At 49.6% G+C, this 16,262-nt stretch overlaps 10 protein-coding genes across 10 annotated transcripts; 6 read left to right on the top strand and 4 right to left on the bottom strand.

Moving 5' to 3' along the window:
• Positions 1-103: 103 nt before the first annotated feature.
• Positions 104-1,055, top strand: VTN00DRAFT_8558 (uncharacterized protein; the record flags this gene model as incomplete). The annotated part of the gene is made up of 4 exons (XM_069435425.1): positions 104-185; positions 240-671; positions 721-941; positions 999-1,055. 4 exons carry the CDS (start codon positions 104-106, stop codon positions 1,053-1,055), a joined length of 792 nt encoding a protein of 263 aa, XP_069285373.1.
• Positions 1,056-1,250: 195 nt separating this feature from the next.
• VTN00DRAFT_8557 (uncharacterized protein) lies at positions 1,251-2,093 on the bottom strand (the record flags this gene model as incomplete). The annotated part of the gene is made up of 2 exons (XM_069435424.1): positions 1,251-1,938; positions 1,996-2,093. 2 exons carry the CDS (start codon positions 2,091-2,093, stop codon positions 1,251-1,253), a joined length of 786 nt encoding a protein of 261 aa, XP_069285372.1.
• Positions 2,094-2,803: 710 nt separating this feature from the next.
• VTN00DRAFT_8556 (uncharacterized protein) lies at positions 2,804-3,728 on the top strand (the record flags this gene model as incomplete). The annotated part of the gene is made up of 4 exons (XM_069435423.1): positions 2,804-2,878; positions 2,927-2,975; positions 3,027-3,637; positions 3,693-3,728. The coding sequence occupies 4 exons, from the start codon at positions 2,804-2,806 to the stop codon at positions 3,726-3,728; spliced, it is 771 nt and encodes a 256-aa protein (XP_069285371.1).
• A 639-nt stretch (positions 3,729-4,367) lies between these two features.
• Positions 4,368-5,297, top strand: VTN00DRAFT_8555 (uncharacterized protein; the record flags this gene model as incomplete). The annotated part of the gene is made up of 3 exons (XM_069435422.1): positions 4,368-4,397; positions 4,461-4,608; positions 4,693-5,297. The coding sequence occupies 3 exons, from the start codon at positions 4,368-4,370 to the stop codon at positions 5,295-5,297; spliced, it is 783 nt and encodes a 260-aa protein (XP_069285370.1).
• A 196-nt stretch (positions 5,298-5,493) lies between these two features.
• Positions 5,494-6,631, bottom strand: VTN00DRAFT_8554 (uncharacterized protein; the record flags this gene model as incomplete). Its single annotated transcript, XM_069435421.1, has 3 exons — positions 5,494-5,635; positions 5,727-6,448; positions 6,617-6,631. 3 exons carry the CDS (start codon positions 6,629-6,631, stop codon positions 5,494-5,496), a joined length of 879 nt encoding a protein of 292 aa, XP_069285369.1.
• Positions 6,632-6,979: 348 nt separating this feature from the next.
• On the top strand, positions 6,980-7,383 carry VTN00DRAFT_8553 (uncharacterized protein; the record flags this gene model as incomplete). Its single annotated transcript, XM_069435420.1, has 3 exons — positions 6,980-7,060; positions 7,133-7,164; positions 7,257-7,383. 3 exons carry the CDS (start codon positions 6,980-6,982, stop codon positions 7,381-7,383), a joined length of 240 nt encoding a protein of 79 aa, XP_069285368.1.
• Positions 7,384-7,946: 563 nt separating this feature from the next.
• VTN00DRAFT_8552 (uncharacterized protein) lies at positions 7,947-8,552 on the top strand (the record flags this gene model as incomplete). The annotated part of the gene is made up of 1 exon (XM_069435419.1): positions 7,947-8,552. The coding sequence occupies one exon, from the start codon at positions 7,947-7,949 to the stop codon at positions 8,550-8,552; it is 606 nt and encodes a 201-aa protein (XP_069285367.1).
• Positions 8,553-10,625: 2,073 nt separating this feature from the next.
• VTN00DRAFT_8551 (uncharacterized protein) lies at positions 10,626-12,320 on the bottom strand (the record flags this gene model as incomplete). Its single annotated transcript, XM_069435418.1, has 1 exon — positions 10,626-12,320. One exon carries the CDS (start codon positions 12,318-12,320, stop codon positions 10,626-10,628), a length of 1,695 nt encoding a protein of 564 aa, XP_069285366.1.
• A 1,864-nt stretch (positions 12,321-14,184) lies between these two features.
• On the top strand, positions 14,185-15,073 carry VTN00DRAFT_8550 (uncharacterized protein; the record flags this gene model as incomplete). The annotated part of the gene is made up of 4 exons (XM_069435417.1): positions 14,185-14,313; positions 14,431-14,556; positions 14,615-14,833; positions 14,888-15,073. The coding sequence occupies 4 exons, from the start codon at positions 14,185-14,187 to the stop codon at positions 15,071-15,073; spliced, it is 660 nt and encodes a 219-aa protein (XP_069285365.1).
• A 110-nt stretch (positions 15,074-15,183) lies between these two features.
• On the bottom strand, positions 15,184-15,901 carry VTN00DRAFT_8549 (uncharacterized protein; the record flags this gene model as incomplete). The annotated part of the gene is made up of 3 exons (XM_069435415.1): positions 15,184-15,492; positions 15,549-15,762; positions 15,825-15,901. The coding sequence occupies 3 exons, from the start codon at positions 15,899-15,901 to the stop codon at positions 15,184-15,186; spliced, it is 600 nt and encodes a 199-aa protein (XP_069285364.1).
• Positions 15,902-16,262: the final 361 nt, after the last annotated feature.

The following is a 16,262-nucleotide window of genomic DNA, read 5'->3' as shown; positions in this document are numbered from 1 at the left end:
GTTTGCTGTGTTTGCAACGGAATTTGGCAATCCCACATTTCCTCCAGGCCCGGCGCATATCGAGGCCGATAAAATTTGACGACAGCATTTACCTTAATACAACATGCCTGCGCCAACTGCACTTCTTAGACGGCCAGAGGAGGCCGTCCAGGCCGAAGCCTCAGCGCTTGCCCCGCCCGCACAAGGTATTTGGTTCCATCTCTTGTCATAGAGAAACTAAATTGACTCAAAGTTTACAGATGAGGACGATGTCTTGATCGATACGACAACAACTGCGCCAGGCGATGCATCAACTACGGCTCAGCACTCTGAGCCAGCCCAAGATAACGATAAAGAGATGCGCATTGATGAAGAGGGCCGCCCGGTTTTTACCCCTGCGAAGGACACAAACAACGCATATCGAGTGCAGACTCGGAAGGTACCAGTACCTCCGCATCGTATGACTCCTCTAAAAGCATCCTGGCCGAAAATCTATCCGCCTCTGGTCGAACATTTAAAGCTACAAGTGAGGATGAATATCAAGAGCCGCGCTGTTGAGTTGCGGACATCAAAATTCACGACCGATCCTGGGGCCTTGCAAAAGGGGGACGACTTTGTCAAGGCCTTCACTCTTGGATTCGATGTGGACGACGCGATAGCTCTATTAAGGCTCGACGATTTATATATCGAAAGTACGTACGAAGAAAATACAATTTAAAGAGCAGACTGACAAAATCCTAGCTTTCGAGATCAAAGATGTCAAGGCCTCGCTACATGGAGAACACCTTAGTCGAGCGATTGGACGGATCGCAGGAAAGGACGGCAAAATGCGTTATGCAATTGAGAATGCTAGTCGGACTAGGATCGTTTTAGCTGACCAGAAAATCCATGTTCTCGGCAGCTTTACCTCCGTCAGAATGGCCAGAGAAGCTATCGTTAGTTTGATCTTGGGTAGTCCTCCGGTAAGTCTAACAAGGTTATTTTCTCTATCGAAATGCTTCGCTGATGTCGAAATATAGGGCAAGGTCTACGGAAACCTTCGCACTGTTGCATCCCGCATGAAGGAGCGCTTCTGAAATGCCTTCTCGGACTTTTTCTCTCTTCCGCATTGTAACGGCGTCAGGCGTGGGGGTAATCGTATGGAATATTGATCTTCAATGGCTCCGGATACAGCATGGAAATACTCCTGTTACGAACTTAAAAGAGGCTTGAAATGAAATCATCTCTTATTTGGTTCTTGATCGTCAAAAAGCTCTTTCCCCTGGCCCTTTCTAGTCCTTCTTCAATGGAGTGTAGATCTCTTCTATTCCGTCCTTAGTGATGATCATCATCTGCAGCCCGTCACCAACCTCAATATGCCTCTCGACGGCACTGGTGAACGCGTCGCGCACTAGCTGTTCAACGGTATTCCTTGGTAGAGGTTCTGGCTTCCTCGGCTCCAAGGCATGTCCTTCTCCGCTGCCAGGGATGTACTGGTTCTTGAAATTGACTTGGTTGTCCAGAAATGGCATGATAAGGCTCGCCGCAGATCCTGCTGCTCTGCATTGCTCACGCTCATATGAACCCACTGGGTCGTAGCTGTATAACGCTCCTTTGCCCTCCTCATCGAGGCCGGCCAGAATGGCATGCACATAGTACGGGAAAAACCGCTTCTGATAGAGGATCGTCGACAATCGCTGAGCGCATGCTTTGACGGACATAGGTTTGCCGTGTTGGTATTTGTACATCTTGACGATTGCATCTAGCCGCTCCTTGAGTGCCTGGCCATCTGCAGCGAAGCCGACGACGGAGAGAAGAATGTGGGCTCCTTCGCCAGTTTCATCATCACCACCTATCTTGAAGACTTTCGGAACGTAACGAGAGTTGATATTGTAGCCAGCGACGGAACGAGTGTCGCCTGCAAGGATGGCGAAATCATTGCCGGTTATGCCCAAGGTTGAGCCGCCGTTGTCGGTATACCTGGTGACATGGATATCAGTTCAGCATCCAAATGGTTCTGGAATTGTGGAATAATACGGGTAAAATCCACGCTCTCGGTTCCCAGCTTTGGCTGACTGAGAGAACGAGTATCCGATTGTCTCGTGTTGGGAGGGGTGGTCAAAGAGCGACGTCATTTGGTTTGCAAGCACTTGAGTGGAGACAAGTCAAACTGTAAAATTAATTAATGATAAACAGTAGAAATTTTATCATGTCAGGAGGAAAGCGTTGACGACGTTCGCTGGAGAGTTGGACACTGGGGCTTGACGTGTGAAGCTCTAGGCCTGACGCGCAGGTACAGCTGCCTTGTTCTGATTACATAATATCCCAATTCGGCCTTCTGCTACGCAGTTTCCATCGTGGATTTCATGTTTACAAACAACCTGAGCACATTTCAGATGACTAGGACTCAATACTATCTAACAGCTACTACTGTAGCTTAGATTAATGCTGTTAAATCAATTATTGTATCTTCCTTCGGTACCTATTATTGGGTAATTAGGCTGTATTCTGCAAGCAGTAACATATTCTGAAGACTGGACTATTTGAACCATGAAACCCATTAATTATTCCTGATCGGTTCGGCTCACTCAAGCTACCTAAGATACATACTATCTTATTATACTTATAGCATTTATCCTTAGAAACAAATAGCATATTGTGGTATTTGTCGACTCCTAGGTGTCATAAAGGTTTCCCCAATATTTGATTACATAAGCATAACAGCTCTGCATGATCTCATTGCAGTAGCGACAGTTTACTCTTGCACGCCAAATCATATTCACCAACACTGGGGCCCCAGCGACACACCGTAACTGAGCGCCCATCTATTAGGAGGGTGGACATAATGCTGGGTCTTGGGGCATATGAAAGCAGCAGTGAAGATGAGACCGAGCCCAGAGTCTCTCAGTCAAACCTGAAGGTATATCTCAGACATGCAGACGTTGACGGATGAACTGACTTCCTCTAGAGCGCCGAGAAGAAACATGAAGAGATCTCCGGAACCTCTCAGCATGATGGTAATTTTTCGACTAATTGCATTTGCATGTTCATGATTAACATAATCGCAGGTAGTACGGCCACCGCAGCTAAACAAAGTCAACAACCTCCGTCGGGCGCCGTCGATTCTAGCAGTCCTGTCGTTGGCCCATTTCAACCCCAGAAAGCAGCCAGTCCTCCCAGGGAACACCCATTGTCTGCGCAGTTTTCTCCCTTTTCAGCCTCTCGCAGTCTTATACATGATCTCACACTTCCTCCAATTCCTAATCTCGACATACCCCCGTCCCCTCCGGGTTCCCCAAATCCCGCTCTGAATAATAAATTCGAGCATTTCTTGTCCTTAAAAAAGCAAGGGATTCATTTCAACGAGAAACTCACCAAATCCTCTTCACTTAAGAACCCAAGTCTGCTTACAAAAATGAGATGGCACGCGGGCATTGACGATCAAGCACAATATGCTACCTCTATCTCTTCCGGGTTATGGGATGTCTCGGCGCTGCCGACGTGGGGGTTCAAGGAGGAACTGTTGAAGAGCCAGCAAGAAATTCGTCGTAAGACAGAAGAGAGACGAGCAGCAGGACAGAGAGAATCCATCGATTTCGTACCTGCACAGATCCCTGCAGGGTCCAGTCGGGGAGGCACACCGTCAAGTGGAAAAACTAAGCCTAGTGCCGCAGAAAGGGTGATGGCCGGTCTAAGTAGGGATCAGACAAAATCTCCCGCTGATTCTGATTCAGGAAAGCGAGGGACTGCCGAACGGAGAGCTCGCATAGGCGAGCCGGGCCCGAAAAGGAGCCATTCAAAGTCTCCTCCGAGCAGGCGGAAACGGTCGAGATCGAGATGAACTACCTTGACAATTTCGCTGTCTATATGGGTTTTGTTTTGAATTTACGGCCTGGAGTCTTGGGGAATTGAGTCTTTGGGTCATCTGGTTCTTGTGAGTCTGCTTCGAGATACTGGACTGGTCTTGTAATGCTATAATGTACTACTATGTAGATACCACGTCTTGTAATATCCTGAAACTTGCATTTCAATGGAGGAAAATTTTACCTATACAGTACATTGCTTCAAAAAACTGCATAAGAATACTCTACGACAACTTGTAGATTTCGGTCTGTTGTTCAGTTGTATGTAGACGCGGGGGTAGCTCGCTTAGCGCGTCTAGCAGTTCAGGCGACCCCGTCAACTGCGTAACCCTGTTGGCTGACTGATGCCATGCCCCGGCCAGCAGCAGCTCCGTCAGCTCTCTTGCCTAGCTGTAGCTGCGCTCATCTGTGCCTCATCTGTATCCTACAATCGTCACATCTCAACTCCCCTCTTCTGTCCCTGGTCCTTTAGAAGACCTGGACATTTATATTCTCGCTTCTGGTATTGAGGGATTCTTGTCCGCTAATCCCTGCACTTCGATCGTCATGAACCACCTTCCACAAGTCTGGGGTCGTGTGAGTTGCCTGCCACATGGAATCTCCGAGTGAGCCCCTACAGATCCTAACAACGTGTATCAGCCCAGAGATGACATCTACGGTGCATACGACCACTCCTATCTCCAGACATCTGGCCCAAAGACACATACACAGTCACCCACTGTCACGGGAACATCGGTCGTGGCAGTCAAGTTTAACGGAGGTGTTGCGATTGCAGCGGATAACCTGGGTACGTATTTCTCGGTGTCGCTTGATCCGTCTTTATTTGCGAGTATTCAGTGCCTGTTTCTAACCATTGACTTCATCCGTATAGCCTCCTATGGCTCTCTCGCCCGTTTTACGGATGTGAAGCGCCTGCGAGTCTTTGATAACTCCACCGTTATCGGTTTCGGTGGCGATGTCTCCGACATGCAGTACATTGACCGTCTTCTCGAGTCGATCGATATCAGGGAGAACTATTCCTCCAACGGTAACACGCTCAATGCGAAGAATCTTCACACCTACCTCTCTAAGGTCCTCTATAAGCGTCGTTCTGAATTCAACCCGCTCTGGAACCACATCCTCGTAGCTGGATTTGACGGAGACGGCAAGCCGTTCCTCAGCTCTGCAGACTTATTGGGAACGACCTTCTCGGCGCCACACTTGGCAACCGGATTCGGTGCGCATCTGGCGATTCCTATCCTTCGTCGACTATTCCCGGAGGATATGCCTATAGAGAACATTACGAAGGAGCAGGCGGTTGCAGCTCTGAAAGACTGCATGAAGGTCCTTTTCTACAGGGATGCGCGCAGTCTTGACAGGTATTCGATAGCAGTAGTGACTAAAGAGGGGATAGAGCTGAAGGAGAATGAGAAGCTTGAAGCTCAAAGTTGGGCATTCGCGGAGGGTATTAAGGGCTATGGTGCGCAGGTCAACTAGATCAAGTCTTCGGAGTTTTCACATAATATTATGCGGCCAGGGAGTCATTATTAAATGATCCTATAACGATCATTTCGAGGTATACGTAATGACGCAGATAGCCTGTCTAGGTCACGGAACCCAAAAATTCTACAGAGAATATGAATGCCTCCACGTATCGGCGGCAGACAGTTCCCGTCACTATAGGACAGAATATCTAAAGCTTCGACGGCTGAGCAGAAGGCTTGCTGAAGACCACCTGGTTGAGACAGGACCCCACGCCTTCGAGGGAAACCTCCACTTTGTCACCGTCCTTCAGCCACAACTGGGGCTTTCGACCCATGCCAACCCCTTGAGGTCTAGAAGCTGTGTCAGTCCTTCTGATCTAATAAAAGTAGAGACGTGCAGCAGTCAGACGTCAGTTCCGCGACGGTAAATGTATCGACTTACGTTCCGGTGAAGATCACGTCGCCAGGTAGTAGAGTAGTGCCCTGGGACAGAAACGAAATCGTCTTGGCCACGCCGAAAATCATATCTTTCGTTGTCGAAGACTGAACTGTCTGGCCGTTCAACTTGGTCGAGATCTTGAGCGCATTCGGATCCCGGATTATACTTGAGGACACGATGCCCGGTCCAAAGGGTGCCCAGCCGTCGAACCCTTTGCCCAAACTCCACTGTCCTCCGCCGTGCTTCAGTTGCCAGTCCCGGTGCGAGACATCGTTACCTACGGCGTAGCCGAGGACATAGTCCAACGCCCGAGATTCTGGCACATCCCTGGCTTCTTTCCCGATCACGACCACAAGTTCACACTCGTAGTCCAATCCCTCGCCATCCTGGGCGATGGGAGCAACGGGGATGTCGTCAGTAGGGCCGGTGATAGATGTAACCGGCTTGTAGAAGAGCACCGGAAACTTGGGTATAGGCATATTGGCCTCCTTGGCATGCTGTGCGTAGTTCAGGCCAAGGCAGCGTACAGTCCTGATATCCTTCCTGGCCAGCGGTGCAAGGAGCATCTTCACCTCAGCAACCTGTTCTGTGACACGATGCTGGCCAAAGATGTCGCCCTGGATGACTCGTGCTCTGGTCGCTTTGGCGATGTCACTGACACCGGAAGGAAGCAGAGCATCACCATAGTAGACATGGCCGTCTTTAGCAAGGAAACGGATCAGACGCTGGACAGAGAGATTAATGCGTTAGAAAATAAATTCATTAAGCATGAGAAATATCAGATGCTTTCAAAGAATTGATTAGAAACATTGGAGAAACAGTCATGAGCCCTTTGGAAGGAATAGGAACAATAAGAGATCTATGATGACGCTGGTTCGCAGGTCACGACTTACAGAGAATGCAGGCATCTTCTTTACTGTAGACTGATAACTGAAGCGGAAATCTATGTTATACATGAATTGGAATAGAGAGTGTAAAGCGGGGAAAGGTATTCATGGCCAGAAACGGACTGGAGCTCCAGGGAAACATCGGTGCACTACGGGGTATTCCCGTGCTTGTTCGGCTCGTCCATTTGGCCGGGAAGCTCAACCGGGGAAAGCGAACGGGTCGCCGGCACCGTCTTTTTCCACCCATCAGACTGAGAAGGCGGCGCCGCCTCCCGAAGAAAGCTCCGTCTCAGAAGCTGCCCAAGGCCCATCCCAGAAATATTCTTAGCCAGCACCGAAGCCTGAAAGCAGAAAGCAGATCCAGAGACAATGGCCCGACTATCAGGTCTCCAAAGGGAAGTCCTGTCCCTCTACCGAAAGTGCTTGCGGGAGGCTCGGAAGAAACCAGTGGTAAGCATCTGAACTTCCGAATACACGCAAAGACCAAGGGAAAGGCTGACTCTCGCTTCACGCATGCAACAGGAGGCGAGGAATAACTTCAAGGACTTTGCTAGGTGCGCTGCCAGCATCCAGCTTCTAGCTGGTTCCTTTCCCCAGCGCCCGTCGTCGGCGACGTCGGGTACTCTTGCTGACATGACTTCTACAGGACGGAGTTTCGGAAAAATCTCAGTGTGAGCAAAAAGGATTTCGCCGCAATAGAATACCTGCTGCGAAAGGGCCACAGGCAACTTGAGATGTACTCATCTCCCGGGATCCGCAACATTGCGCGGTAGTAGTTCAGAACGGCCCTTGCTCGATGGCGTATCGCACCCCTTGTTTGAGAGGGCACCATGTGAGTGCCGGTCAGGTGCGGGCCTACCGGCATAATAACGATCGGTCGAGGAGTAGCCAAGCAGTGGAGTTGATGGATCGTGTTCTGCGATACGCCGTGTGCCGGCCTCAGGCAGCATACCGTAGGAGACCTCTTGCCGGAAGCACCATCATGTGACACTGCCGAAGCTCGCCGAAACTTCTCGCGGGGCCCCATGTTTTCGGGCGAAGCGTGCCGAACCGTCTGGTATAGTCTCCGCCCTAGTGGAACGGCCTCGTATAGCCAGAAGCACCGAGCTTCGATCCTGATTCCTTCTTCGCGGCATTGCTCGCGACTTCCAGAATGAAGGTCCTAACTTATATAAACGTGCACCATGACACCCTCAGCTCGATCACTCAGACAACAGCAATCATCAGACAAACACAAAATCCTCTTCTTATGCTCTCTAGAATATCGAGCTCCAGACTCCCAGCGACTATCTACAAGATCTCGAAAGCTTCGACTCCTCTACGCCAAACAAGAACAATGGCTTTCTTCCCACGATTCTCTGCTGGTGACTTCACCCCTCTCTTCCGCCTCCTCGACGACTATGATACCCACCGGTCAAGTCGTCCCAGAAGCAACTTCCCATCTGTCCATTCGTTCGCTCCCAAGTTCGACGTTAGGGAGCTGAAAGATGGTTACCGCTTGGACGGAGAGCTTCCTGGCGTTAGCCAAAAGGACATCGAGATTGAATTCACCGACCCGCATACTCTTGTGGTCAGAGGTCGTGCGGAGCGAGAGTACAACGACACCAATGTCGACGAGTCTCAGCCACAGATCGAGAAAGCTGCCGACGATGCTTCGTCCTCCAAATGTTACCAGCCAACCGTCGAAGATGAGGACGAGGCTAGTGACTCAGCTGTTACCGCTCCAGCAAAGCCCACAGAAAAGCAGGTTTCCAAAGACAAGTCGGAGCCCGCTTACAGATACTGGGTCACCGAGCGCTCCGTTGGTGAGTTCCACCGCACTTTTACCTTCCCAATGAGGGTCGACCAGGATGCTGTCAAGGCCAGCTTGAAGAACGGTATTCTCTCGATTGTCGTGCCCAAGGCTCAGGCCCCCTCGACAAGGAAGATCACCATCGAGTAATCGATCAGACATCACATTGAGCGCGGCGTTTCAATGCACAATACGCATTCGAGTTGAAGTGGGGAACATCTTATGCCATCGATCATGATTTCGACTTTTCTACTTCTTGAATTCGCATTTCACGACGTGAGTCGATTCAGAGGTTTCATCTTCTTGGTCCAGGTGTATTAGTATGGGAGGGTTATCGGCGGAATAAGTTTTGCGGTCTTATGTATGTACTATAGCATGGCATAATAACAACGAAGTTATTTCATTTCTGGAGTTAAATTTCTCTTTTCCTTTCAATCTTACCTGTAGTTCAACGAGTTCGGTACTCCAACGGCTCGTTAGAGCCTCAACGTTACGTCGATTAATTATGTTGGTCATCATCTATATAGAAGCAAGTAATAAAGGGCCAACATCTCTGAATGAGGGTAATCTGCAGACCACACAGCTACGATCTTCGAAAGAACACTTTGTAGTCGACCTATCCTTCGCTCATCCGGACAACGTCCTTTTGTCTGATGCCGTATCAAAGACGAGAGACAAATTTTAATGTTCCCCTTCCGAACCCTCGCTGCTGCTCCCATACCGACGAATCTGACTAACTACGACTCCTTGAAAAATGGATGGATGCCAGCTACCTAGCCAAACAGAACCTTCCCGCTTCAAATAATATTGCCACATTGTGCGGTATGATCTGCAAACATGCCCATCCTTGTTTCAGGCATGGAAGGGAGATGGAATAAATAAACAAATAGCATTTGGACTGCGGTAATAATCTCCCTTCTGCCAGTCAGTGAAACCATTGATTGGTCAAAGAGTATAATAAATATAATATAATAATAGAATGTACAGTAGGCGACCATATCTTTCTGCACCCCCTTCCCCCCCTTGCCAATTAGAAGCTTGGCAGATTGCCATTCTATAACCACACGACTTTGAAGCCCACTGGAGGGTACCTGGGCACTATTATAGGTCACAGACCCTAGATAAAGCCAGTCCAGATCAAAATATTAGCAAAAGCGGCAAGCTAAGTGGCTTGGACAGGGGGGAGGGGGTGCAGAAAGATCTGGTCGCCTACTGTATGGTCCTATCTCCATGCTCCAAGGACTACTATAGTCATCTCTGAGTCCATCCATCTTTTCTGGGTAATTATTACCTAGGCCCACGTTACGTGTGGTCAGACCTTGAGGATTACGAAACACCTGGGGCGAAGGGGGGCCGCTGGTCACCTGGACTGAGTTATTAGTTATTCAGCAACAAGATCCACGGATACGATACTGTCGGTGCTGCCTTCTAAACCACTAGGTAAAAGTGACAGAGCGCATAGCAAGCGTATTCACATCGCATGCAAACAATAGATATTGCTACGATCATTCAACGAATCTCCGATGTACTACTGTACATAGGTATGAAGGATAGATGTACTAGGCATTCATTCCAGTTTCTCATATACCCAGTTTAAACATACATAATTGCGAAACAAAGGATGCGATTTTCCTTCGTCAGATCACATATGTAATCTATATCATTGTTTTTATTTGGAAGTCGACACGTACTAGCTACCAGAGATAATAACGACCTTTTTTTTCTTGCTCTCCCTTTCAGATCCCTCTATATATGCCCAACGCGACACCCTCGCAGTCGTCGGATCATTGATCTCGTCACTTAGCCAACGGCTCTGGGAATCGGGTGATGTAACATTTTATCTGTTTTCTCAATGTTTCCTGTCTTGAAGCTCTTATAGAGGCCACGGATACTCTCATCTGCAAAAAAAAGCGTTGCAGCATAAGCTGACATATCATTAAGCACTCTTGCTGGAAGGCTGACAGCTCCATTGGTGATTTCTCGATAGAATAACATGCAAATATCGAAATAATTCCTTGTTAAATAATTAGTAACACTTATCGGACATATTACACATAAATATCCTAAGCAGAATAGACTATGGATGAGCAGACGATCCCTATAAAATTCCTCAAACCCGGACAACCCTATAAATCTGCATGTTGCAGCCTTTGTTGGGAGCCTCAACTCGTATAATCTCGCGAAAAGCCTCATTAGATCTTTCAGACATTGAGCTACCTGCCTTTAGTTCTTTATCAATCTCTTCGAGTATCGATCGATGCTGCGGCTTCTCGTCCTCCCTCTGGGAGGCTCCGGTTGGATAAGTTCGGATATTCTTTGCCCTTTCTTCCGCATCTTATCCATGGTAAAAAGAGACCGAAACGGAGGAACATCCTTGTCCCTCGATGTTAGACGTGAAATGCGAGACTCCGGCGCGGACCTCACGCTTCTGTCGGCTGCTGAGCTGGATCTTTTCTGTGCTCGAGCATCGGTGCTTCCGCTAAGTCGAGAAGCACTCTGTGTGCGTGGTGCGTTCATTTGGAGCAGATTCTTTGAGCTGCAATCCTCATCGGACTCGTAATTCGGAACTTGACTTGGACTGAGTTGAGCATAATAACGAGGCGGGCCAACTCTATCCAACACTGAGAGATTGAATTGTGACTTGTGCGGTACTCTGCACTCGCTATTTGTCGCTCGGCTTTCTTGGCATATTGTCGAGATGTCGACGGAATATTGCCACTGATTCTGCCTAGCGACCTTTTGTATTTCTGGCGCAGAATCCTCTTCCTTTGATTCCCGGAGATGCGAAAAATGACTTGGGGAACTTTCGGCTTGAGATTTGCCAAAATCGATATCGCTGCTCGCATCCAGAGCCCTTGTAAGGTCATATCCAAACTCCGTAAAAAGACAAGGATGGTACTGTTGTGAAATCCTAGAATCACCCGACCCTCTGGTCCGATCGATTTGAAGAGAACGGATAGATGTCTCTGAGCCGTAGCCGCTGTCTGCTTTGTTGAGCGGTCGAGAGGCCCTTCTCCCTAGTCTGCTGATGCTATCTTGCATAGCAGCTTCCTCGAGACGACTTACGTTCAAGGTATATGTGCTGACTGCTTTATCGTAGGTATCCTCGCTATCCGAGAAAGCTAACCCCTCATTTTCGGAGTGTCCGAGAAAGAATGCGCTTTGCTTAGGAGGAGTCACCATCGTCGGAGTTTTCTCAAAGGAGAATGGGCTTTCGGGAAGGTCAAACTCCTGGTTCCTCCCTTCATCAGCCAGAGGAATGTCGAGCATTGACGTCGGTCGTTTCTCCCAAGCTGGTCTCAATGTCGCCTGGGGATCTGAAAGTGACTGACTGTTCAATGTGTCGACGGGTTCGAATTTCTGAAGACTGGGGCTGCGAACTACCGGGTTGCTCAACTTGGCTTGAGTGATACCATGGGAAGCGGGTCGTATAGTTTCATCCTGCGCTTGCTCAGGAAATGGGAACCCGTCGTTGTTTCGAGATTCCTTTATATCGGCGTTCGACGTATCATCTCGTCCGAGAGTCGAACGACTGCGCATGTACCCGCGAGTCCGGTCACTAGGGGACGGTGATACAGAGCCGTTCACAATCCGCAAAGAACCTAGTTTAAGGCCTCCAAGATGAGAGTACTCACGTTCATTTGGAGTCGACGCTCGGGCGACAGGCGGAGCCGGACCATAGCTGTCTGAGGGGAAATATTGAGGATCGTAAAAAGGCCAACGTGAAAACCCGAGTGTTTCCATTTGGTAATTGGACATGCTGTCGACTTCTTGGCCAATTGGCGAAGGGTGCATTCGGTACATACTATCTCGATTCCTGGTCGCTATGCCAGGAGTAAGTAGAGATTTCCGCCGGATCAACGAGAAGCGCTGGGCATGTGGTGAAAAGTAGTCGTCATCATAAGTTGCTTCTTCCATTGGACTTTCCTGGACAATGCCTTGGATTCTTTGCAATATTGAGCGAAACGAATGGCCTCCCTTCGGTTTTTCTCGGACGAAGGAAGGTTGCCTGGTTGGGAAATTCGAAGTATGGGAGCCTGAACGTGACAGCTGGTTGTTATGCTGCGAAACGCTGTTTTTGGGATTCGACCAGCTTCTACCTGCGTTGACTGTAGTACGGGAGCGCCGCAAACCCTTGAACGAATAAGAGGGAAACGACTCTACTCCCCGCTGTTGGTCACACTGAATTGCTGTCGGAGCTCCAGGTGAGGTTTCTCCAGTCCACGTTTTACGCCATATGAAAGAACTGCTGGCCATTAGAGGATTTTCGTTCGATTCTGTCTCGGAAGTGGTCGACTTGAGAACGTCCGCAGAAGAGGCACTTCTTGGTCGTTTTGAAAGACGGTTCGAGCTTCGTCGTTCAGTACGCTTTTGTGTAGATTGCGAGCTTCCCATGATCGTGACAATGTTAAAGCCGATGGAGTCTAGAACTAGATCTCGACCGAACCCGAAAAGAGACGTCAAAAGCGACCTGGGCTACCGCCCGCTCTCAAAAGTGGCCCATGGGAATTAAAAGCAAGACAGCAACCAACAGATGTGGTGAATTTGTGGAAAAGAAGCTCAGATTGTAGGAAAGAATTAATAAAGAAATATGTCAGAGGTGGAAATTGAAGATGACAGCGTCTTGACGCGATTAGCCCAAACAATAACAGTCTTCAACAGGACAGCAATTCAAGACCCGGAAAGACCACGAGCTGCCCGGCAGATGCAGAAAGATTCACCAGGAGAATACAGCCTGCAGTTCCAGAAATGGATTGAAGATCGGGTGCGGGAAATAATGAGATTCTATCAAAGTTCCAGACGAGGACACTAGGCTAGGACTTGGCTTCAACCAAGAAGAAGGGTGCAGGGGACAAGCAATCGACAATCTGATGCGATTGATAACTCAGAAGAGGCCAAAAGAACAGGGATGGAGGAAGGCGAAACAAGAAATAGAACAGCAGAAGCTCCTGGCACTCCGGGAGCATAGAAGAGCGGGGACGGAGGAAATGCATCTGGGAGCTGCCATGACGGTGCAGATCAGAACGAACGCGTTACCTACACACGCTATTAGCAGCTCGAAGATTGGGAATCAACATGGGAAACCGCCGCAGTGAGTAAGCTTGGGGCGGATGCGTCGTGAGGAGACCAGCCCGCGTCGCCATTGTTGTCCTGTGACCTCCGTCAACATGCAACGAAAGCGGCGGGGATGCACGAGGATCTGATCCTGCGCTGACGGGATTAGAAGCAGGACAGCCGGCACAGGGCCTGCAAGATATCGGCCCGCCATGTCAACCGGACGGATGCAGTTGGAGACATCAGCGCCACGCGGTGCGAGGCGATCACGGCGAAGAGGGCGGTGAGCTGACGCTTCCGGCCATGGATGTCGACGGGCCAGCAGGAACAGGAAATCGTCGAGCTTCGAGCCAAGTTCCCAGCCCCTCTGCGGCATGCAGAACACAATCCGCATCCTGATACTCACGGAGTCCATGTCCGTACAGACTCGCAGATCATAAAAGATCGCTCGAACACAGGAGCAGCATTGTTCATACTTGCAAGGTAACAGAAAAGCTCTAACTGGGCACTCAGGGTATCATTTCATCCACCTGGCTTTCTGTCCCACTGGGTGCTACTGTACTGTCTATCCAATCTGTTCCGGTGATTCGGCACCTTGGCAGAATCGTTTCTACGATACCGGATACTAATACAGCGCACCTTGCTGTGCAGGATCCGCTGCAAACAGAACCGCCGGTGGGGAACCGTTCCTGGTCAACCGTCCCCGCTTGCTCCCTCAGGAACAGAGATGCTATCGGCTTTCCCGTTTCTGACGGCCACCGAGTTTTCCAGTGCCTGCCAGGCCTTTGCTGACCGTGTTCATGCATACGGGAGCCTCCAGGACTTGGGATGGTCATCCGTACGGGTGCTGCAACAGGTGAGAGAACTGGGCCCTGCCCTATCTCCTGCTCCGTTCCATGCTGGGAAAACCAACCGTCAATTACGAGAACCCGGATCAATTTATCTACTAACAATCGGATCTTCGAGCTACTAGCCAAGTGGATCGATTTTAAGACTATCAAAGAGCATTAGTCCAATTGGCCCTCCCGGCAATGACGATACTCCGCCAGTCTCCGAAGATGGAGAATCCCAAGTGGATCAGCTAGAAGAGGATGACGATGTTCGTGATACTCCCCCGAAAGGCAGCATTTGTAGTCTCTGATTGATAGCACTTGTAGGAAGCACTGATTCGCCGACCCGACCCTGGTTTTCGCTTCGAGGTGGAATATGACATCATTCTCTCACCCACATACCGTGTTCCTGTCTTGTATTTCGTCTTACGGAATGCGCCTCGAGAGGGACCGGCTGGAATGGAAGCTGTCTACCAGTATCTTGTGCCACACCAATACAAGACGGAATTGAAAAGCGTTGGTGTCATGGGCGGCATCAGCATGGGCGTATGTGCGCAAGCTTTTAAATCGACGTCCAGTATCTGAGCTCACGGTTCGCAGTATCATCCAGAGTCTGGTGTTCCGGCGTACTTTGTCCATCCTTGCAACACAGCAGATGCTATGAAAGACGTCGGGGGCGGAAGAGACATCACTCCCGAGACATATCTGCTATTGTGGCTCGGCTTGATAGGCAATTGCGTCAACCTGCATGTTCCACGTGAGCTTCTTGCAAGCAATAACATATAACCTTAAAAGCACCTTTTGTGACAGGCCAAAACAGCCTTGCAAGAGATGGGAAAAGCATCCTTCTCTGCAGGCAAATAAGGCAAAGCAAAGCCTCAACTTGACTGGCCCGCCTAGTCCTCATCAGATGAAGCGTCCATCGACACATCGCTTTCTTCTTCCATTGGAACCTCCCCTTCATCGCTTTCTTCCTCACGGGGACGCTTGACACCCTGAGGCGCCGCTGCCCCGGCTTCTTTCGCCCCGTTGACAGCTTCGGGAGGCTTCGCGGTAGGTGCAGGTGCGGCTGCGCCAGGTGGCCCGCCGAAAATTGATTTTTGGAGGTCAGTGGAGACGCCAGCAGTCGGCGCAGCGGTTGGTACATTGTAGGTGCCACGAAGTTTGGCGATTATGTTCGAACTTCCTTTAGCATAGACAATTTTCTGTATCCATGCCTTTAGCGCGTGAACTCAACTTGTTGATAACGAAAGGGACATACCATTTCCTTTCCAAAGAAATCAAAGCCCTGAAGCGCTCGCATGGCCTGAGTACTCGACTGGACATCCTTGAATACGACATGAGCCTGCCCGCGCATCTTCTCAGTTTTCATGGCAACGACATCAAGAACGGTGCCGTAGGTCGAGAAAAGTGTGTAGAGAGAGAGTCGCAGGTCAGGTTTTCTAAGCTTGTCGGGCAGGTTCGTGCAGTATAATCTGCTCAAGAGTCAGCATATAAACGCGTTCCAGGTAGACAGTAGGCAGGACGAGCTACTGACGTTTGGTTCGGAGCTCCCACTGAAGGAGTCGCTTTGCCAGGTGGACCACTGCGGGACGATAGTGTTTTTGTAGCCATTGTTCAGCCCTTCTTGCAAGTGAGCTCTGCTAAGATACCGCAGGTACAAGATGATTTGAGAGCTGAAGTTCCCATGCGCGAGTAAAGCTCTGTTGCGCTGCGTGGCGGTTTCGTGCGCGCCAGCTTTGGCTCAAGACGCCCTGTTATGAAGTCACGTGATGTATTGATTAAGCGGCCCACGCCGGTATTTCCAAAACTCGGACACGTTTGTTAGGCCCTTTCCATCTGGCATAAATTTCTAGTCCTACAAGTTGGCTAATACAATCGCAGCCAAATTTATATATTGAGTGTTTTAGGTGCTTGACTTAGATTTTTTTGGCTCTAACTCCTCATATTATCCTTAGCAAAGGGTTGAATGGCT

The sequence above is a fragment of the Thermoascus crustaceus genome (assembly GCF_041956765.1).
Source record: "Thermoascus crustaceus strain CBS 181.67 unplaced genomic scaffold VTN00scaffold_6, whole genome shotgun sequence".
Taxonomy (NCBI): domain Eukaryota; kingdom Fungi; phylum Ascomycota; class Eurotiomycetes; order Eurotiales; family Thermoascaceae; genus Thermoascus; species Thermoascus crustaceus.
The sequence above is the reverse complement of the archived record's forward strand: the minus strand, read 5'-3'. Positions and strand labels throughout refer to the sequence as shown.